Source organism: Corylus avellana, chromosome ca11 (genome assembly GCF_901000735.1).
Source record: "Corylus avellana chromosome ca11, CavTom2PMs-1.0".
NCBI lineage: Eukaryota > Viridiplantae > Streptophyta > Magnoliopsida > Fagales > Betulaceae > Corylus > Corylus avellana.
Window position 1 is genome coordinate 22032748 of NC_081551.1, and position 18136 is coordinate 22050883.

General features: G+C 36.6%; 3 protein-coding genes across 3 annotated transcripts; 1 reads left to right on the top strand and 2 right to left on the bottom strand.

Moving 5' to 3' along the window:
* Positions 1-717: 717 nt before the first annotated feature.
* LOC132166455 (pollen receptor-like kinase 3) lies at positions 718-3270 on the bottom strand. Its single transcript, XM_059577270.1, has 2 exons — positions 1844-3270; positions 718-1727 (listed from the first exon to the last, which is right to left on the bottom strand). Exons 1-2 carry the CDS (start codon positions 3168-3170, stop codon positions 1159-1161), a joined length of 1896 nt encoding a protein of 631 aa, XP_059433253.1. The 5' UTR covers positions 3171-3270; the 3' UTR covers positions 718-1158.
* Positions 3271-4423: 1153 nt separating this feature from the next.
* LOC132166101 (photosystem I chlorophyll a/b-binding protein 6, chloroplastic) lies at positions 4424-5986 on the bottom strand. The gene is made up of 5 exons (XM_059576860.1): positions 5874-5986; positions 5595-5762; positions 5464-5501; positions 4698-5212; positions 4424-4611 (listed from the first exon to the last, which is right to left on the bottom strand). The coding sequence occupies exons 1-5, from the start codon at positions 5918-5920 to the stop codon at positions 4594-4596; spliced, it is 786 nt and encodes a 261-aa protein (XP_059432843.1). The 5' UTR covers positions 5921-5986; the 3' UTR covers positions 4424-4593.
* Positions 5987-8154: 2168 nt separating this feature from the next.
* Positions 8155-14518, top strand: LOC132165513 (probable polygalacturonase). The gene is made up of 5 exons (XM_059576112.1): positions 8155-8928; positions 10615-10735; positions 11781-12029; positions 13106-13259; positions 13677-14518. The coding sequence occupies exons 1-5, from the start codon at positions 8503-8505 to the stop codon at positions 14200-14202; spliced, it is 1476 nt and encodes a 491-aa protein (XP_059432095.1). The 5' UTR covers positions 8155-8502; the 3' UTR covers positions 14203-14518.
* Positions 14519-18136: the final 3618 nt, after the last annotated feature.

Below are 18136 nucleotides of genomic sequence, written 5' to 3' on the forward strand. Positions count from 1 at the left end.
AAAAGGGAGAATGGAAAATTGTTATCAAACAAAACTGTTGGAATTCGGACGTACGTATTTCTTGTGACCTGTTATGAAATATGTGTTTTAATTCTAATGATGGGGTTTTAGTTCCAAGTAAAACTGGACTCAAACCAAACCCAAATGATAATCAACCGTTTAATAGGGATCTTAGATGTCACTAATTATTAACAAGCCAAACCAAAACAATTGGAACATGGGTTTTGTTATAATTAATTAGCAATTATGTGACTCATAATTGATATATGGAGTAATGCTATTTACCATATTTTTATCTTCCTTTCTATTATCCAAAGTTGATGTGGCTAATGGCTATGGTTATACCTATGTTTTTATGATAAAACTTTAGTTTATAATTGTTATGTGGCTCAAGATTGCTTGGGTTAAAATTAAATTATGTCCCTTATTGATATTATGGACATAATATCAGTAAAAAAAGCATATTACAGATCAATCAGATCATTTTTGCATTAGATCAATGGGAAAGTAACAATTTTTTCAAGATGGTGTAGAAAAAAAGGTAAGGCAATTTGCACGTTTCATATAAACTTGGCTAATTGGCATGCCAAAGTTGCCATGTAAACTAAATATTTATTGAAGAAAATGGCAATTCTTTGTCAACATACAATAAGAAACTTTACAAAAATTCAACAAGAAGAAGAAAAAAAAAAAGAAAAGGAATTGAATACCTAGATTTTATCAACATAGCTAATTAAAGCAAGATTAATTGAGGGTCTAGCTAGAGGACCTTTCATTGAAATTAATGAACTCCTAGTAGATTAGATCTCAGCTTGCGTTTTGAAAGAAAGGCTCAAATTAAGCCATCTCAGTTTGCATCAAAAAAGAAAAAGAAAAAGAAAAATTAAGATTAGAGAGTTCCTCTCTTCAAACTTTGCAGATTTGGTTCCCTTTTCCTACTTCTTCACTACTTCAATTCAATTCACTGCGAGCAGTCATCATTACCCGATCCAACTGATCCATCTTCCAAGCTTCCATTCTCCTATTGCTCATCATCATCATCATCATCATGAGCATTAATGGAGCATGCATATATATATGCATGCATGGGATTTAATTACAAACCCATGCACGTGAATTATGGAACTAGCAAATTGGCATGCATGCATGCTGCCTAGCTTAAACTTGTGCACCTTCTATCCTTCTAATGGCTTCCCTCATGTCTAGCCGTTGCTCTGGATTACTTTCAATGCAAGCAGCCCCGATTTGGAGGAGCTGCAGCATCTGCTTGACTGAATTTGTGCTGCTCGCCATCTCCGGATCGATCACTTCTTCCTCTCTGTTTTCTGACATCGCCGTTAGCACCCATTGCACAACATCAATGCCACCCTTTCCATTGTTATGATATTGAGAGGGGAATTTCCCGGAAAGGATTTCAAGAATGATGATCCCTAGGCAATAAACATCAGACTTTGGAGACAGTTGCTGGTATTTTGCGTATTCAGGGGATTTATAGGCGAACAATGCTTGCATTGCTTGTGTGGTGTTGATGAGTGGATTAAATGCGTAGTCACTTAGGAGTGGCTCATAATCTTCACCCAGAAGAACATTGCTGGACTTTAGATTTCCGTGGGGCACATCATAACAAGCAAACTCAGTGTGGAGGAACCCCATTCCACGTGCAATTCCTTTGATAATCTTCAGACGTGTAGGCCAATTCAGCTCCGCATGACTAATTCCACGATCACCTACACGATATTTATATATATATATATATATATATACATAATTAATCACACATTAATTCGACGTGAAATTGAATGATGAGATTTTGAAGAGAAAGGGAAAATAGAAGATGTGATACCGTGTAAAAGATATAATAAGCTGCCTTTGGGAATGTATTCAGAGACCAAGAGCTTCTCCTCTCGCCGGAAATGGTAAGCCAAAGGGGTCAAGATATTCCGGTGCCTTAGTCTTCCAAACCACATCATCTGTTCATCAAACCCATCTTTCTGCAACCTATTCATCTCCCTCATCCTCTTCACCACCACAGACAACCCATTAGCCATCGTCGCCCTATAGGCCGACCCCAACCCGCCGTTCCCGAGCACCTCCGCTGCCGCCTTCATCAAATCCGGCAACCCAAACGCACCCCTGTCATTATTCACCATGATAAGATCACTTATCCCGCTCTTTCCATTATTATTGGTTGACCCTTTCTTCGAATCCCCTTTCCGGCTCGAGTAGTCCGCCGTCGCCCTGCTCCGATTCGAGCTCGGCACGTGCACTTGGACAACCGGGTCGTCTGCCATTTTCTCTCTACCGAGCACGCTGAATTCGTCGTCCCTGCGCTTCGAGCAAGTCCCGCACGCAAAGAACATGAAGAGAAAAGCTACAATGGCAAAGAACAAAAGCACTAAGGCGGTGTCGTTTTTGTGATCGTTTTTATTATTATCATCATCATCGGCAGGCATTGGCGTTAATGCTGTTTCATTATCATTCTCTGTGCAAACCTTGAGCAGGGGCTTTCCGCAGAGCCCTTCATTCCCTTTAAACGAATTCTGGTCGAATATGGACAAGCTCTGAGGGATTTCACCTTCCAACATGTTGTGCGACAAATCAAGTTGTTTCAACGAGGTTTGTTTCATAGGAGGGATGCGGCCCGTTAGTTTGTTGTGCTCGAAATGGAGTTCTATGAGATGGGATAGATGGGTGACAGATTCCGGTATGGTTCCGGTGAATTGGTTGTAAGAGAGCCAGACTTTCTTCAAGGAAGTGAGATTGGAAAAGTAATCGGCGGGAATCTGGCCGGAGAACTGGTTGCCGGTTAATAAGAGAGACTTGAGAGCGCCAAGGGTGTGAAATTGGGGGATCTGACCAGTGAATGAGTTGTTGACGAAGCTTATGGTTCGAAGGCCGCGGAGTTGAGCTAAAGCGTTGACGTCGATGTTTCCGGAGAGGGCTAAACCGGTGAGATGGAGGCCGGTGATGGAACCGTCGAAACAAATGACACCAAACCACTTGGCGGAGCAGGGAGAGGAGTTGGGAAGCCAGGAAGTCAAGGCGTCAGAATGGGTGAAGGATTGCTTGAGTGCGAGGAGAGCCTGGTTGTCGGAGTCGAGGGAGAGGGAGCGGAGAGGGAAGAGAAAGAAGAAGAAGAGGAGGAGAAAGAGAGGGCGAACAGCGGCCATTGCTGAGGCGTAGACGGAGAGAAAGGAGCCGCTGTTCGCAGAGATTTGCGTGGTTATGTGAGGAGAGAGGGTTGATTTTTTCCGTTTTGTTGAGGTTGGATTTGGGAGGAGGAGGAGGAGGAGGAGGGGGAATTGCATGATAATTATTCTAAGAATAGGAGATTAATTGGGAAGAAATGGGGTTTGTGGGGTCGAGAGAGCAGAGTGCAGAGAGAGAGGTGACCAAACTTGTGTTGACCTAGTCACCCTCCATTCAATTTTACTCCAAACAATTCGTGTCTCGTACTCACCTTCATTTTGTTATCCATGCTTTGCTTTGCTTACATTACAATTACACCATCCATATATACACCACACCAACTATATATATATATATATATATATATATTAAATGACGTTAGACAGCCTAGAGTTATTAATTAATGACTTATTTTTTTAAAAAAATAAATTATCAAATGTGGATACGTTATCTAAAAAAGTCGGACATTTTAATTTGAGGCACAAAGTGAGCTCAATTTTTTGAGCATGGAAGGTTTCCAACCTCCACTTTTGTGATGTCAAAGGCATGTGATTTAAGATTTACATTGGGGGAAGTAAGAAATTTAAAAGGTTGAAAGCGATATCGTTTTCCCTAAAAATTAAAATATCACTAATCTTTATACAACGTCGGTTTATCAATAAATTTTTTTATAAAAAATAATAGTAATAAAGTTTGGCGGATGAGAATTATGTCGAAAAATGAAATGAACCTCCATCTCCACCTCCACCTCCGACTTTAATCGGCAATCAAAAGGGAACTTTAGCCCCACTTTTACCTATCATCGGAAGTTAACCTACTAATCATGTAGATTAGCTAGCCAACAACTTCATGGAAAGTTTGAGCAGAAGAATGGTGTCTTAGGAGGGGGTACTTGTGATTTAACAAGCACTCGAGAGTTGGATTGATTTTCACTCAATGGTCGCTTGAGTTCCACTTGAGTGAGAGGAAGTTCACTTGATCTAGACGATGAGATGTTTCTGGTAGAAAACTCTCGAGAGTTTGATCGATAGTTTAACTAATGTTTGATTGATTGAAAATGTGATCTCTTGTTCAATCAATCTTCGTATGATGTTCGATCAAGAGAACTTGAAATAAAGGTAGCTTGTACTTTTTTTTAGAGCTACAACCCTATTTCAATTTAAGCTCAATAAGGACGGTCTACTCAACCATAAGTTGTATTTTTCAATTTTCTCAATAAGAAACACCCAAAGAGTGATTTTTCATTTTTTCTTCAAATGTTTTCTCGGCTTATATGTACAATTGCTTACTTCTGACAACAAATAGGAAATGAGATTACAAGAGTTACAGAGGAACTGCATGCCTAGCTGTTGGTGCTGCCACATTTTTCATGTCTTCCATAAACTGGTTCTCAATTTCCCTCCTTCAGTGTGATGTGAAAGCCTGCAAGTACAAAGTACCTTTTTAATTATCTAAAAAAATGATTAATTTAATCATTTAATTTATATTCTAACATCATCGAACATTACCGAAAAAATGTTGCAGTGACCAGGATCTGCAATGTGAGCCATCAAGTTCTCAATAGGGTCTTCCCCTGTATAAATGGCTTGGAACAAGAAACCTACAAAAGCAAGCATAGCAAGACGCCCGTTCTTGATCTCCTTGGTCCTCAACACCATCACAGGCTCAGGGGACCCTCTCCCCCACATGATGGGGTCAAACCACAGGCCACCAGGGTAACCAACATCCGGCTTTGGGTTCTTCTTATGTGGTAATTTAGGCTCAATGTCAACACACCCTGGATTAAGCATATCCGCCCATCTTCTGCCTTCCACCCAACCCATCAAGGCCATCTGCACAACAAATAAGGTTGTTTGGTCTGCAAAGTATTCTCTAGTACCAGCATCATACCATGAGAAGTTCTTAACATAGCCTAATCTTTCAAGACATTCTGGAATCAGAATTCCAGCCGCTGCCAGCATTGCCCATCTGCCATGCATTAGCTCAGCTTGGGCAAACCATTTAAGTGTCTCTGGATCAGATCCTACAGAAAAATGCAGGTACTTCAGGTACATATGATAACTAAGTTGATCTTAAGGTTTTCTTGCAATCAATAACAAACCAGCAACTTCAATTAAGGTTTCAAGAAAATTCAAATGAATATTAGAAGAAATGTGAGGCTTAATGCATGTATATTGCTTAATTAAGCAGGAATTCTTCTCTGATTTTCATGAATTCCCACATTATGCCATAGATTTTTTCGCCCAGCAACATAAAAAATGAAGAAACACATACCTAATCCAAGTGGGTCGAAGCCAAAATCGCCAGGGAGACTACACTTAACAGAAAATATATAGTGATTAACAAGGATAAAAAGTACTTGAAATGTAGATATTCAAAATATATATATATATATATATATATACCTGCCATCGAGCCATTCAGGAGGTGAGCTGCCTGGAAACCACAAGGGCCTATCCGGAGGAAGTGGTTGACAAACGCTTGACACCCCTTTTGTTGCATTCGCAAGGAGGGACCTCCCAGGTAAGCAAGTTGTTAATTTTCCAGATGGGAAAATCCTTCGATGAAATTCTCTGTTTCCAAACAAAGAGCGCTGGAAATTAATGAAGATAATTTCACTGCATAATCCATGTAATAACATATATCTGAATGCTAAGCGCAGAGCTAAAGAACAGCATGTTGACCTTGTCGGGAAGCTTGTCAATGCAGGAGAGGCAATGGCTAGCGCCATGGATGACAAAACGCCCTGCAAAACTTTGCAAGCCTGTGGCTTTTCTGTGTGACAATATATCTACAACTTGGCAGTTGGCACCAGAGCCAATGGTGGTTGAACTTGGCACGTGTTTTGGATATTGGAGTACGAGTCTGTAGAAGATCAGTACTGAGATTGGGCCCGCGTAATCTGACTAAGCTGATTGAGAGCCCAAGTTCAACTGCAAGGCCCATATCCCAAGTGCAATTTGTGCTGATGACCCTTACAATTCGGGCATGCAATCCTTTGGAATTGCAAGGGATCTAACTCTTTCTTTCGAAATGAACGGTTTCAATTAAGTCACTCAAAAGTAATTAAAGGAATCCCTGACCACTTCTACGGGTTTTGTTAGGTGGTTGGCTACTTTATGGGGTAATTCGAAAAGTAGTTGACCACTCTCTCGAAAGGTTAAACGGTGGTCAACTATTCTTCAAAAGAATGGTCAATCATCTCAAACCATCCTATTAGTTTTTGTCCTATTTATAAACACTTAAAGAAGAAGCTCCTACTCCCACCCTATATGTGAATACAGTTTACCCATTGAACTTCATTATTACCATCTGTGAATTTAGGGAAGAGGGCTCATCTTCAAACAGTGGAGACATGAGTTTCTTTCCATGCTTGATACACACATGCTATGAGAAATGAGTAGATAAGTATCAGTTAAATATAACATGACAGAGATTTTTGTTTTGGTAAATGTCCTATATTATCAGTGTAGGTTGCAGGGTCAATTTAATTCCCAATAACAGCTTAATAATGGAGCAGATGAACACCTCCAATATTTGATCAGTCAAACATGTGTCATTCGAAAATGGATTCGATGCAGAAAATAGTATTCTAAATGTTGACAAAAAGGGTTCAATCTGCTTCATGACTTGCCCCACCAGCTGAGCTCGTAGGTGTTAGTTAGGTGATTGTAGCTGATCAACTGCTTTCAACTAATTGGACCGATTGGAACAGCTCACCTCTTCACCTACTCAATACGTTGTGCAATCTTACTTCACAGTGACATATGGCTTGCATTCTAACTTTTCTATGTATTCAAATCTGCATTCATGTATACGCAAATGTTACAAACACACAAATTTTGCCATGTAAAAGCTTTTGTTCTGTCTTACTTGACTTGAGAGTCTTTGTTCAACTATCATGCTTGAAACAAGTAAACAGAAAGTGTCAAGTAAACATAATCGAAGTCAAACTGTTTTTTAAGCGTACCAATTTCTACGTTATAGTGTGTTTTACACATATCAATAACAAAAATTATACGCTCTATATCGGTCAATGCTACTTCCAACCACCGCTCAGAGATTGTTGGTGGTCGAGAGATTTGGTAATCTTAATATTACATTGTCATGTTAACGTATAAGCTATTCTTGTGTAGAAAATGAACATATAGTTAGCATTTTTTCACAACTTCAAATCAATTTATACCATTTGCAACATGGAAGAATTGAAAATGAGAAAAACTTAATTGTTACATCAAAGTATGTTTCCTATTTTGTTTAAAAATAGAAACCTCTCTGTCAAAAACATGTTTAAGTTTGTGTTATAAGATAAGAAATTTATGATACTTAGGGCCTGTTTGGGATTGTGTTTGATAAATAGAGCTTTTAAGTAAAAGAAATATTTTTTTGGCAAAAACTTCATTTTTAAGCTTTTGCTTAAGTGTTTTTTGGCCATTTTTAAACTTCTTAACCTTCAAAAGCGCTTTAAATTTTTTTTACTAAACAGTTTTTTTTTTTTTTCAAATGAGCTTTTAGAATATTAAACGCACTTTTGAGGTCCACATAGGTAATCCCAAACATGCCCTTAATCTGCTTGTTAATGTTAATGTATTTTAGTTTAAAAAGGATTATAACGTGATATAAATGTAAAAACTATTTTTGTGTTTGAGTTGTTTGTTCAATAATGGTTTTGTTGGTAAAAGTTTTTTGTTTTTAAAACAAAAATATAAACAAACAACTTAAAACATAAAACATCCATAAAAGTTAAAACATTTAAAATTATTTTTATCTTTATCCCATTAGAATAATTCCTAAATTAAAAATAAAAAAAACATAATCCAAAATTCATTAATAAACAAGTTAATATTTTTATTTTGATAAAGAGATAACATAAACGATAAAGCAAGTAATTTTTTTGATTTTTGAAATTGATACATTCAAATCTCAGAAAGCATTAAGATTTAAGATTACATAAAAGATAAGAGCAAAAAGTCAACCTCCAAATTCAGGAACACCTCGCCCTCCCCTACGAACTGAACAACCTTCCCTTCGAATGCACTCCATCAATTTCTTATAAACAAAAACGCAACTGATTCTGACTAGTAACATCTCACCCAATCCGAAGATTCTCCCTTTCACTCTCTCACCATCCCCACTCAAACTACAATCTGATATTTAGGAATAGATCCTCTCACAAAATCAAAAACCCACAAAACCCACAAGACCACATGTTAAAATTCAAGCAAACCCACCATTCCTTTCCTAGTTGATCGAACTCACCTGTGACTTGCGTGGCTTGACTTGGCTTGTGGGTGCTGTTGTTGTATCTAAGTGATGGTGGAGATCTTACCGCTAGGGCGGTTCAGCCACCAGAGACTGGAATGGAAGCGGTGGGTACCGGCGTTCATGTCCTCCCACAAGACCCTCTTCATGGTGCTTTGGATCGCCGCCTTTGCCTCGGTTTTCGTGTGGCAGAGGAACATCGTGGACGGATTCTGGGTGTTCGGGCGTGCCCAGATGAAGCCCATGCCGAGGCTGAGGCCTGTGGCATTCAATCTGACGGACTTTGGAGGGGTCGGCGATGGGGTCACTGTGAACACCGAGGCCTTTGAGAGAGCAGTCTCGGCGATCTCCAAGTTGGGGAAGCGAGGTGGTGCCCAGCTCAATGTGCCTCCTGGGCGGTGGCTTACGGCGCCGTTTAATCTCACTAGCCATATGACTCTGTTCCTTGCTGAGGATGCTGAAATACTTGGAATTCAGGTAAAGTTTGTTTGTTATTATCATTCTTATTATTATTATTATTTTTAGTGCATTGGATTTGGGTTAGTTTGCTTTTGTCTAGGTATGACTTATAGTGATTTTCTGTTCAGACCTCTAGTTTATGCAGGAAATGGGTGGATTTTCATTTGGGTCTTCCATGTTTTTTTTTTGGATAAATTCATTAGGGTCTTCACTATTTGTTATGTGGGAAGTGGCTAACATGTCTGCTTAGGACTTGTAATTTGATAATAATTGTTAATGTTTGGTTCTTTAACAAGCCCAATGATTTGGATTTCACAGGCGTTGTGATTATACGTTTGGAATGAACTATAAGAGCTTTTCGATTAGTTTCAGGACTTCAATAAAGACTGCAAGTCTTGTTCCGTTATACACTCGAAACCTCCTGATGTAGGTTATACGTATGAAAAAATTAATTGTCACAAATCATGGGAGTGCATTCTAAACTAATTTGGTTTTATGGTGATATGTAATCACTTTGAAGTCAACAAAAAATAAAAAATAAAAAATAAAGGAAGAAGAAGAAGAAAAAGAAGAAAAAACACTTCTTTCTTATCCATTGGGTACTGAGTCCAGAGGTTCTATTTGTGGTTTTGTACACAAAATTTTCTGGAATAACTTACTGCTTTTGGAGCAACAATGGGAAGTCCTTAGGATCAATGAGTGTAAAGACAAACACGATCAATTCAAATAGGTTGAAGATACAGACAGGACCTGGTTCCTCAAGTTCTGTGATGAGGTATAACTTATGATTGGGGTCTGGAGAGATGGAAAACCAACTAAATCACCTCGAAAATATAGTGTTAGACAATGGAATTGGTAAAGGTTTTTGATGGCCACAATCTGAAGATTAAGAATGACTGTTGTGTATCATGGAGTGTGGAACTACCTTTTAGTAGAGAGGGGCGAATAACAACGCTCAAGACTTGAGCAATGGATGATCTACACAATGGGACTTTTTAATGCCTAGATGTATAGGAATGACTTATGTTGCTCGTCCAACTTTGTTGCAGTGTACTGATTTTCTTGAGGAACCAGTGTTTTTTCCCTCTCTCCTGACATTTTAGACTCCAGTTGCTTATGGTGAGGAGTACTTGTTTATGTTAAATGTACATATGTTGCGCATAGGGAGTTCTAGATCTTTCTTTTTATTCTAATAATACTTTTATTACTTATCAAAATAAGTTCCTAAATCTTTTCAATGGCTGACATAGCCTCCTTGAGAGCTCTGACATCCTCATCCAAATTACCGCTACAATTGATGATCCCATTGATATGGTAACAGAATTAGACTATGGTTGTTCAAAAATGGATTCTAGAAGTCACTTTGTCTGGGGGGAATTGGTCTCATATCATACCATGTTAATACAAATGTCTATCCATATATGTCTTTGTATAAGTTTGCATCATGTGCAATGGATTTAAACAATTAATATGTCATACATTGCGTTTTACATGATTTTAGAGAACATGCCTTGCGTGGTTTTTGGAATAGGGTTAAGCTTGAGGCTTAGTTGGACAGACCATTATGTCTAGGGCTTACAATTATTATCCTAGTTGTCAACAAAATTATCTAATAGTCTTGTCTTTTTGGTTGTGGCCGCCGAACTCTCTTCTCTAAAGTTATTGCTTATTTTACAGTATGTCCTCTAATGTGATGTATAACAGGATGAGAAGTATTGGCCGTTGATGCCTCCTTTGCCTTCATATGGGTATGGGAGAGAGCATCCTGGACCTCGGTATGGGAGTTTGATTCATGGTCAAAATCTCAAAGATGTCACTATTACAGGTTAGTTTTTTCATCCTCTCTTTTCTAAGCGGAAGCTATGGTGCATTTTCTATTCATTACGAAGACCCTGACTGAGGTGAATAAAAATAATATGCAAATATGTCTTGATTATTTTTAAGATATTTAATTTAATGCCTTCTCAAACTCAGGTTTTGTGGTGGTCTATAACTGAGTCAACTTTAACATTACATGATCTGTTTCATCTGTGAGGACTCAATGGCCCAATTTTCATAGATGTTAGCAGCCAATGAAAAAGCTTTAAGTTGTTAGGAAGTGAGCTAACAATACCATCCCCACCCATACCTGAGTAATGCTACAAGTCCCTCTTATGTCATTTTCAGGATGATGTGGCTCTTAAAATCACCATTGGGCTTGTGATTGATCATTATTGGATTTTGATCAAATGGTGATTTTAAAAGCCACTTCATTTTTTAAGGGATTTTTAGAATTACTTCCCTTCCCCCCCCCACATGTGCTGGCTGAAAAAGGTATTGTTCAGAAAAAATGTTCAGATCAAGCTGGTGATCATAGCGAGGACTCCAAAGTGTTATCTAACACCAAAAGGTGTTCTATGGTGAAATAGCCATTGATCAATGATATGTTTTAACCATAAATATGCAGTTATGTTATTGTTATTTTGGGCAACTGGGTGCTAGTTGACTATGTGGTTGACTATCCTAGTCATTCATAAGAAAAGATATAGTATGGGATGGCTAGTTTCTGAACTGCCTGTGCCCCATGACCTATAATGCTGTGAGTCATCTTATGTCTTGTTGAGTGCCCCATAACCATAAAAATGTCCAAAGTGTTAAATGAAATATCAACTACAAGGCTGCAAATCACACTTGTCAAACAATATTTTTTTTGTGCACACTAGCCATATAAGTTTTATGATCTGCTTGGTTTCAAACTCTAAGTTGATCAAGAAGGTATGCAGATGACTGGGATGCATATAATTATGGTTCGGACTAAAGCCATGTACCTATCATCTTTGCCAAGTGTTAATTTGTGACTTGATCTAATTTATGCTATTGTTCACCAACAGGGCATAATGGTACCATAAATGGACAGGGTCAAACATGGTGGAAGAAGTATCGCCAAAAGGTCCTTAACCACACTAGGGGCCCTCTTGTTCAGATAATGTGGTCAAGTGACATTCTGATCTCTAATATAACTTTGCGTGATTCTCCTTTTTGGACACTTCATCCATATGACTGCAAGAATGTAACTATCAGAAATGTTACAATCTTGGCTCCCATATTCGAAGCTCCAAACACTGATGGAATAGATCCAGGTAAGTGTTTATCACTATACACATGCATGCCTGCACACACTCACATACATTAACGTATTACATGCTGATAGGTGCTGCCCTGCCACATTGTATATTGTTAATCTGGTCAGCATCTTCATGAACCACTGATTCTTTGGATTCACTTTTGTGGTAGAAGGGTCTCAAATCAATAAAAATTGTAAACATTGGTCATTTGACACTTAATCAAGATTTAATAGACTCAAGATGAAAAAATATAAATTTAATTATAGTCAGACTGGTGCATTAGGGGCTTTGGGTTTTTAGGGCTGGTGTTGGGCTAGTGTGGGCTTTAGTCTTTGGGTCTTTTTCTTTGGTTTTACCGTTTGGCTGTGGCTACTTGTTGGGTTTTTGGGTTGGGTCTTCTTGGGTTTTGTCTTTGGGTTTTAAGTTGGGTTACCTATGTATACTTTTTGTGTACTTAGAAACGCATTGTGCTTTTTTTTTTATATATACAATATTACTTATCAAAAAGAAAAAATTATAGTCAGACTGGAAGTTTGCAGATGCTCCTTTGTATAGATTTTTCTAATTTTGCCTACGAACTGAACAGACTAAATTGATGAGTAGTAGGATATCGGTCTGGGTTTCAATGAAGTGTGATTGATATGGCTGGGCTATGTTAAGTGTTTGCTTCATACAGGTGTTCCGTGAGTGGTTGAAATGTGAGAACCATGTGAGCTGGAAATGATAATACTTGGAATGTAATATCATATAACTGAGCAAGATGAACTCTTATTGTTATTTTCATATTTTCCCTCGATGTTGTAGTTCTTCACCCTCCCCCCTTTCCTCAACACATTATATTATATGAAATACATACATACATACATACATATAGATGAATCACACACTTTAAAATGTCATAACCTTGTGACACAAGGTCAATTGAGGTGCCCTCCCAATATCATCTGAAGTACATCCCGCTGGTTTGGTCTAGTGATTTAGCTTTATGAACTTGTCACATTTTCATTTTTTTCTTTATTTCTTTCTCTTTTTTTCTTTTTTTGTTATACAGTAGTAATCAACATACTCCATTTTGTGTGTGGAATAAACAGATTCATGCGAGGATATGGTGATTGAGGACTGTTACATAAGTGTTGGGGATGATGGAATTGCAATAAAGAGTGGCTGGGATCAGTATGGAATTGCTTATGGACGTCCTTCAATGAATATACTCATCCGAAACCTTGTTGTTCGCTCTATGGTCAGGTAAAACTCTTAAACATCGTGCTTCTAACTTAGGATGTGATCGTGGCATACTTGTTAACCCAATATAATACTATATTGCACTAAATATTAGTATTATGCATCTGCATACAATGATATGAATGGATGAAATTTCTGGGTGTATGTGTCTGTTCAATTTTTGCCCTCAAGCCGCCGTTGCAAATTTGATTGTATTCACGAATGAATTTGATCAGAGTGTCTCATTGTTTCTGTCTATATTTATTGGTAAAATAGTATTGTATACTCACACACGCTTGCGCACACATAGATACATTCATACATAATCAATATTACTGTAGTGGAATGTTACTTCCATTACTTCACTCGTAAGTTTTTAGCATTTGGTAGTATCACATGTTCAGATAGTAACTGAGATCCACCTTGGCTGAAATCCAACAGCGCCGGCATATCAATAGGCAGTGAAATGTCTGGTGGTGTATCTAATGTCACTGTGGAAAACCTCCTTGTCTGGGGCTCAAGGCGTGCGGTTCGTATCAAGACTGCCCCTGGTAGAGGTGGATATGTGCGACAAATAACCTACAGAAATCTTACATTTGATAATGTCCGTGTTGGAATTGTCATCAAAACAGATTACAATGAGCACCCTGATGATGGGTATGATCGAAAGGCTCTCCCAGTGCTTGAGGACATTAGTTTCACCGGTGTCCATGGCCAGGGAGTTCGTGTGCCAGTCCGTATCCATGGGAGTGAAGAAATTCCAGTAAGAAATGTGACTTTCCGAGATATGTCAGTGGGGTTGACATACAAAAAGAAGCATATATTCCAGTGTGCCTTTGTTGAAGGTCGTGTAATAGGGACCATCTTCCCTGCTCCTTGTGAGAATCTCGATCGATACGATGAGCAAGAACGGCTTGTTAAACGCTCATTCGCCCAGAATATAACAGACATAGATTATGATTTTTGAGAAGGTGATGGGTCCAAAATCTCCCTGCCTCATCTTTCTGGAGATCGATGACCTCTGTTTCTGTTTGAAATGTTTTGGGTGGATAAGGTTGGGGGAGGGGGCAGTCGATGTTATTTGTTATGTTTTTTCATGTGGTCTTTTTCGTTTTTCACCTCCATTTTATTAAGGGGAAAGGAAGTTAATGAATGGCAGAAGGGTGGAAAGAACGTTGATAGATGGATCCATCCGAAGAGCTCTTCTTGCTTAGAGCTTTCTAATTTCATGGAGTTGTATATACCAGGAATTCTCAGATGCTTATACAAATCTTTTAGTACCATCTACAAATCCTTCTATTATAAAAGATGTGCCAATCTTAACATAATATATAACCGTTGCATGTATCAACTTTAAATCAAACTATGAGACACAGAGGATCTTTATCCATTACGAATGCAAGCTGAAGTTGCATTATTATAGAAGCATTAACATGTGGCACCAACTCAATAGTACATCAACTTGCAAATTGGGCGTCACCAATAGAAATTTGGGTAGCATTTTCATTGCTTGTTCATTATCATTTGCTATTTGAATTAATAGTTAGAACAAATAAGTCTTTCCGTCAAGTTTTTGACAATTGAGTTTCCGGGTATGAAAGTAATGAGCGAAGAAAGGAAATGAGATTGGATGGTGGTGTTTCAATGGAAGACAGGAGGTCTCTTTTGAATATCCCAAGATCCAAGTTGTTGTCGTTTATTATCATTGTGTACCCTTTATCATTGTTTATAAAAAAAAAATAGGGTAAGATTCACGTACCCTTTTAAACTACTATTCAATTAATAATCTCTTTTTTTAATTTTTAATTACAATAATGTCCCATAAACTATCAAAACATTGTCAATATCCCTCTCAAAGCTAGTAAAAAATCAAAATGCCCCTATATATTTCTCAATATAACAAAAATACCCTTATAATTCAAAAAAAAAAATTTAAAAACGAAAATTTTAATTAAAAAAAAAAATTACTTTCATTTTTTAAAACGAAATTTTTTTTATTTTTTAAAATGATTTTTTGAAAAAAAAAGGAAATTTTTATTTTAAAAAAAAAAACAATTTTTTTATTTTATTTTATTCGATTTTTTAAAAATATGTTTTAAAAAACAAAAGTTTTATTTTTTTTAAACGAAAATTTTTTAATTTTTTTTTAAAAGGAAAATTTTATTTAAAAAAATAATAATAATAAATTTTTTTAATAAAAACGAAAATTTTCAGTTTTTTTTTTAAAAAAAATAGATTTTTTTTTTATAATTTTATTTTTTATATAATTTTGTAGTTTTTTTTCCAGAAATTTTAATATTTTTGTTTTTATTTTTATAAGGGTAGTTTCATCATGGGGGGACATTGACAATGTGTTTAGTAGTTTGAGGAAGACATTGTCACAATTAAAAGTTTGGAGAAACATTATCAATTAGGTGATAGTTTGAGAGAGGTACGTAGACTTTTCCAAAAAAAATAAAATTATAGTAAAAATTATAATACCCTAAATATTATTTATTATTATAAATTATAAATGTAGTTCAGTTAGCCGCTATGGTGGGGAATTGAATTGAATTGAAGTGAGGGGAAAGGGTCTAGTTTGGTGGTCCAAACATGAAACACCCCAGACCCACAGGCCACAACCTTTTAATTGATTATGCATGTGATGAGTAGCAACAGACATTCAATCTACCTCACCTGCCTCATATGTTTGACACCATTTCCATTGGATATATACATAATTCTCAGATCCAACTTCAGTTTAACTGACGTTTTCTTACCACGTTTTCTTCAACTAAACCAAACATGAATTATGATTTATGGTCCTCAAAATAATTTGTCAAAATTAGAAGCGCCACCATTACAACATTCATATTTCCTCTTATGTTTGACACCGTTTCCATTGGATATATACGGAATTCTCACATCCAACTTCAATTTCATTGATGCGTCGTTTTCTTACCACATCTTTTTCAACTAAACCAAACATGAATTATGATTTATGGTCCTCAAAATAATGAGTCAAAATTGGAAGCGCCACCATTACAACATTCATATTTCCTCTTTAAACCTTATCTACCTTGCTTGTTTGTCTGTGTCAGTGAGACTTAACACGTTGAATATTTTATTAAATAAAAACAAATTATAGAATTAAATTGTGTTACATAAGTTGTAAAACTATATGTCACTTCAATAAAAATAATTAAATTGAAAACTGCATCTGATAAAAACTGTGATTAATCAAGTGGGTATGTAGATTGTACAAATTAACGTTCTGGGTGTGCCATTAAAAGTTAAAATTATTGGTATAATAATAATCATTCTGAATTTCTGATCCCACTGCCATTAAACTTTTTTTTCCAATAAATTTCAAGAGAGAAAGTTAGGTGGGGGATCGCTTCACGCCCAATTTTAATCACAAAGGCTAGAGTACTTGGAATTGGAAGAAGAAAGGCTCAAGCAAGCATTCCTTAAATTCCAGTAATGTGGATGATGATGGTCCATACACCCATCTGAATTGTCGGGAACATTTCATGTGAGTGCCAATAAATTAAATTGCACTAGCCTACCTGCAAACATTCAACTCTAACCAACTAAAGCCTCCCCTTTTGACCACATTGAAAGAGCATTTTCAACTATACTCTAGTTATTTTAGTTATTTAAAATACATTTAAAAAATATATATAAATGTGTCTTTATTTTCAATACAAATTCCAACTGATTATCTATTATACTCTATATCTTTTTAAAAATTTTTTTTCGACCCTGAATAAAATTCAAGGGATAGTAATCCAACCACAAGAATCCAACCAAATCAACCCTCACCAACCCCCAAACGACACAAAAAAATCACCAAAAGCGTGATTGTTTGCCCTCTTCTGTGTAGTAACTTAACCAAATCGACCAACAAACAAGCTTTTGCCCTCCACGTTCACCAGCTATCTTCTTCCCCCGTTTCTGATGAGATCACCAAACTTTCCGCTCATTTAGATGTGGTTATTAACTGTAACATAAATTTTACTTTGGCTATTTTACTAGAGGAGCAATATAATATAATTTACTTGGGCCATTTGTAAGAGATTTTTACTAAAAGTTGTAATAACCCAACATTTTCAAAGCGTGACTGAAAATTTTAAGGGTTACATACAATTGCATCCCTTATGATCTAATATAATTCTATGAACATATGAGTTTCAAATTATTCTAATCATGCCTATATAGTATCTAGTTGTTGTAACCATATGATTAGAAACAAAAACATTAGTCATATAATAAATTAGGATATCATAGACGGTTTGATTAAAATAAACAAGAATATGTGAGTTAACGAGATTAACCTTTATCTTTTTTCTTTCTCTTTTTTATATTCTTAATCCTGAAGGAGATTGACAGAGAGAGTTCATGATACGCCAATGAGGGCGCCCACTCCCCAGCATTACCAAAGGCAACAAAAAAAAAAAAAAATCAGGGAGTGGTGGTGGGTGTGGTAATTTTCGACAAAAGGAAGGGTGTTTCGCAAGTGAGCACCAGAGTGATTCTTGTGAACACGAAGATCACGTGGTGGATATCAGATATCAGAGATATCAGAGTCCTTTTAAATCACGTCAGTCATCACCCGTGACACCCCAAAGTCTCCGAATACCAATTCTTCAAAGAGGAATGATAGGGACCCAACTTTTTTGCCCAACAAAAGTTCAACTTTTGCCTTATTTATTTTTAAAAAATAAAATAAAATAAAAAATGAAAAAAATGTTTAAAGCAACTCTATCTATTTTTGGACTTTCTTTTATTTGGTATTTTTTAAAAAATGAAAAATGGAATTTTTTTCATAATAATGTCATTTTTTTTAAGAAAATGTCATTATTATGAAGAAAAATACTATTTTTCATTTTTAAAAAAATACTAAATAAAAGAAAGTCCAA

What these genes read in the sequence shown, in the direction of transcription:
- LOC132166455 (XM_059577270.1), bottom strand. Translation starts at nt 3,170, where the DNA reads ATGGCCGCTGTTCGCCCTCTCTTTCTCCTCCTCTTCTTCTTCTTTCTC. An exon ending in CTTATTATATCTTTTACACG is followed by an intron (nt 1,728 to 1,843) that starts GTATCACATCTT and finishes AATATCGTGTAG; the next exon opens with GTGATCGTGGAATTAGTCAT.
- LOC132166101 (XM_059576860.1), bottom strand. Translation starts at nt 5,920, where the DNA reads ATGGCGCTAGCCATTGCCTCTCCTGCATTGACAAGCTTCCCGACAAG. An exon ending in CCTGAATGGCTCGATGGCAG is followed by an intron (nt 5,502 to 5,594) that starts GTATATATATAT and finishes TGTTAAGTGTAG; the next exon opens with TCTCCCTGGCGATTTTGGCT. An exon ending in CTTCGACCCACTTGGATTAG is followed by an intron (nt 5,213 to 5,463) that starts GTATGTGTTTCT and finishes ATTTTTCTGTAG; the next exon opens with GATCTGATCCAGAGACACTT.
- LOC132165513 (XM_059576112.1), top strand. Translation starts at nt 8,503, where the DNA reads ATGGTGGAGATCTTACCGCTAGGGCGGTTCAGCCACCAGAGACTGGAA. An exon ending in CAAAGATGTCACTATTACAG is followed by an intron (nt 10,736 to 11,780) that starts GTTAGTTTTTTC and finishes GTTCACCAACAG; the next exon opens with GGCATAATGGTACCATAAAT. An exon ending in CACTGATGGAATAGATCCAG is followed by an intron (nt 12,030 to 13,105) that starts GTAAGTGTTTAT and finishes TGGAATAAACAG; the next exon opens with ATTCATGCGAGGATATGGTG.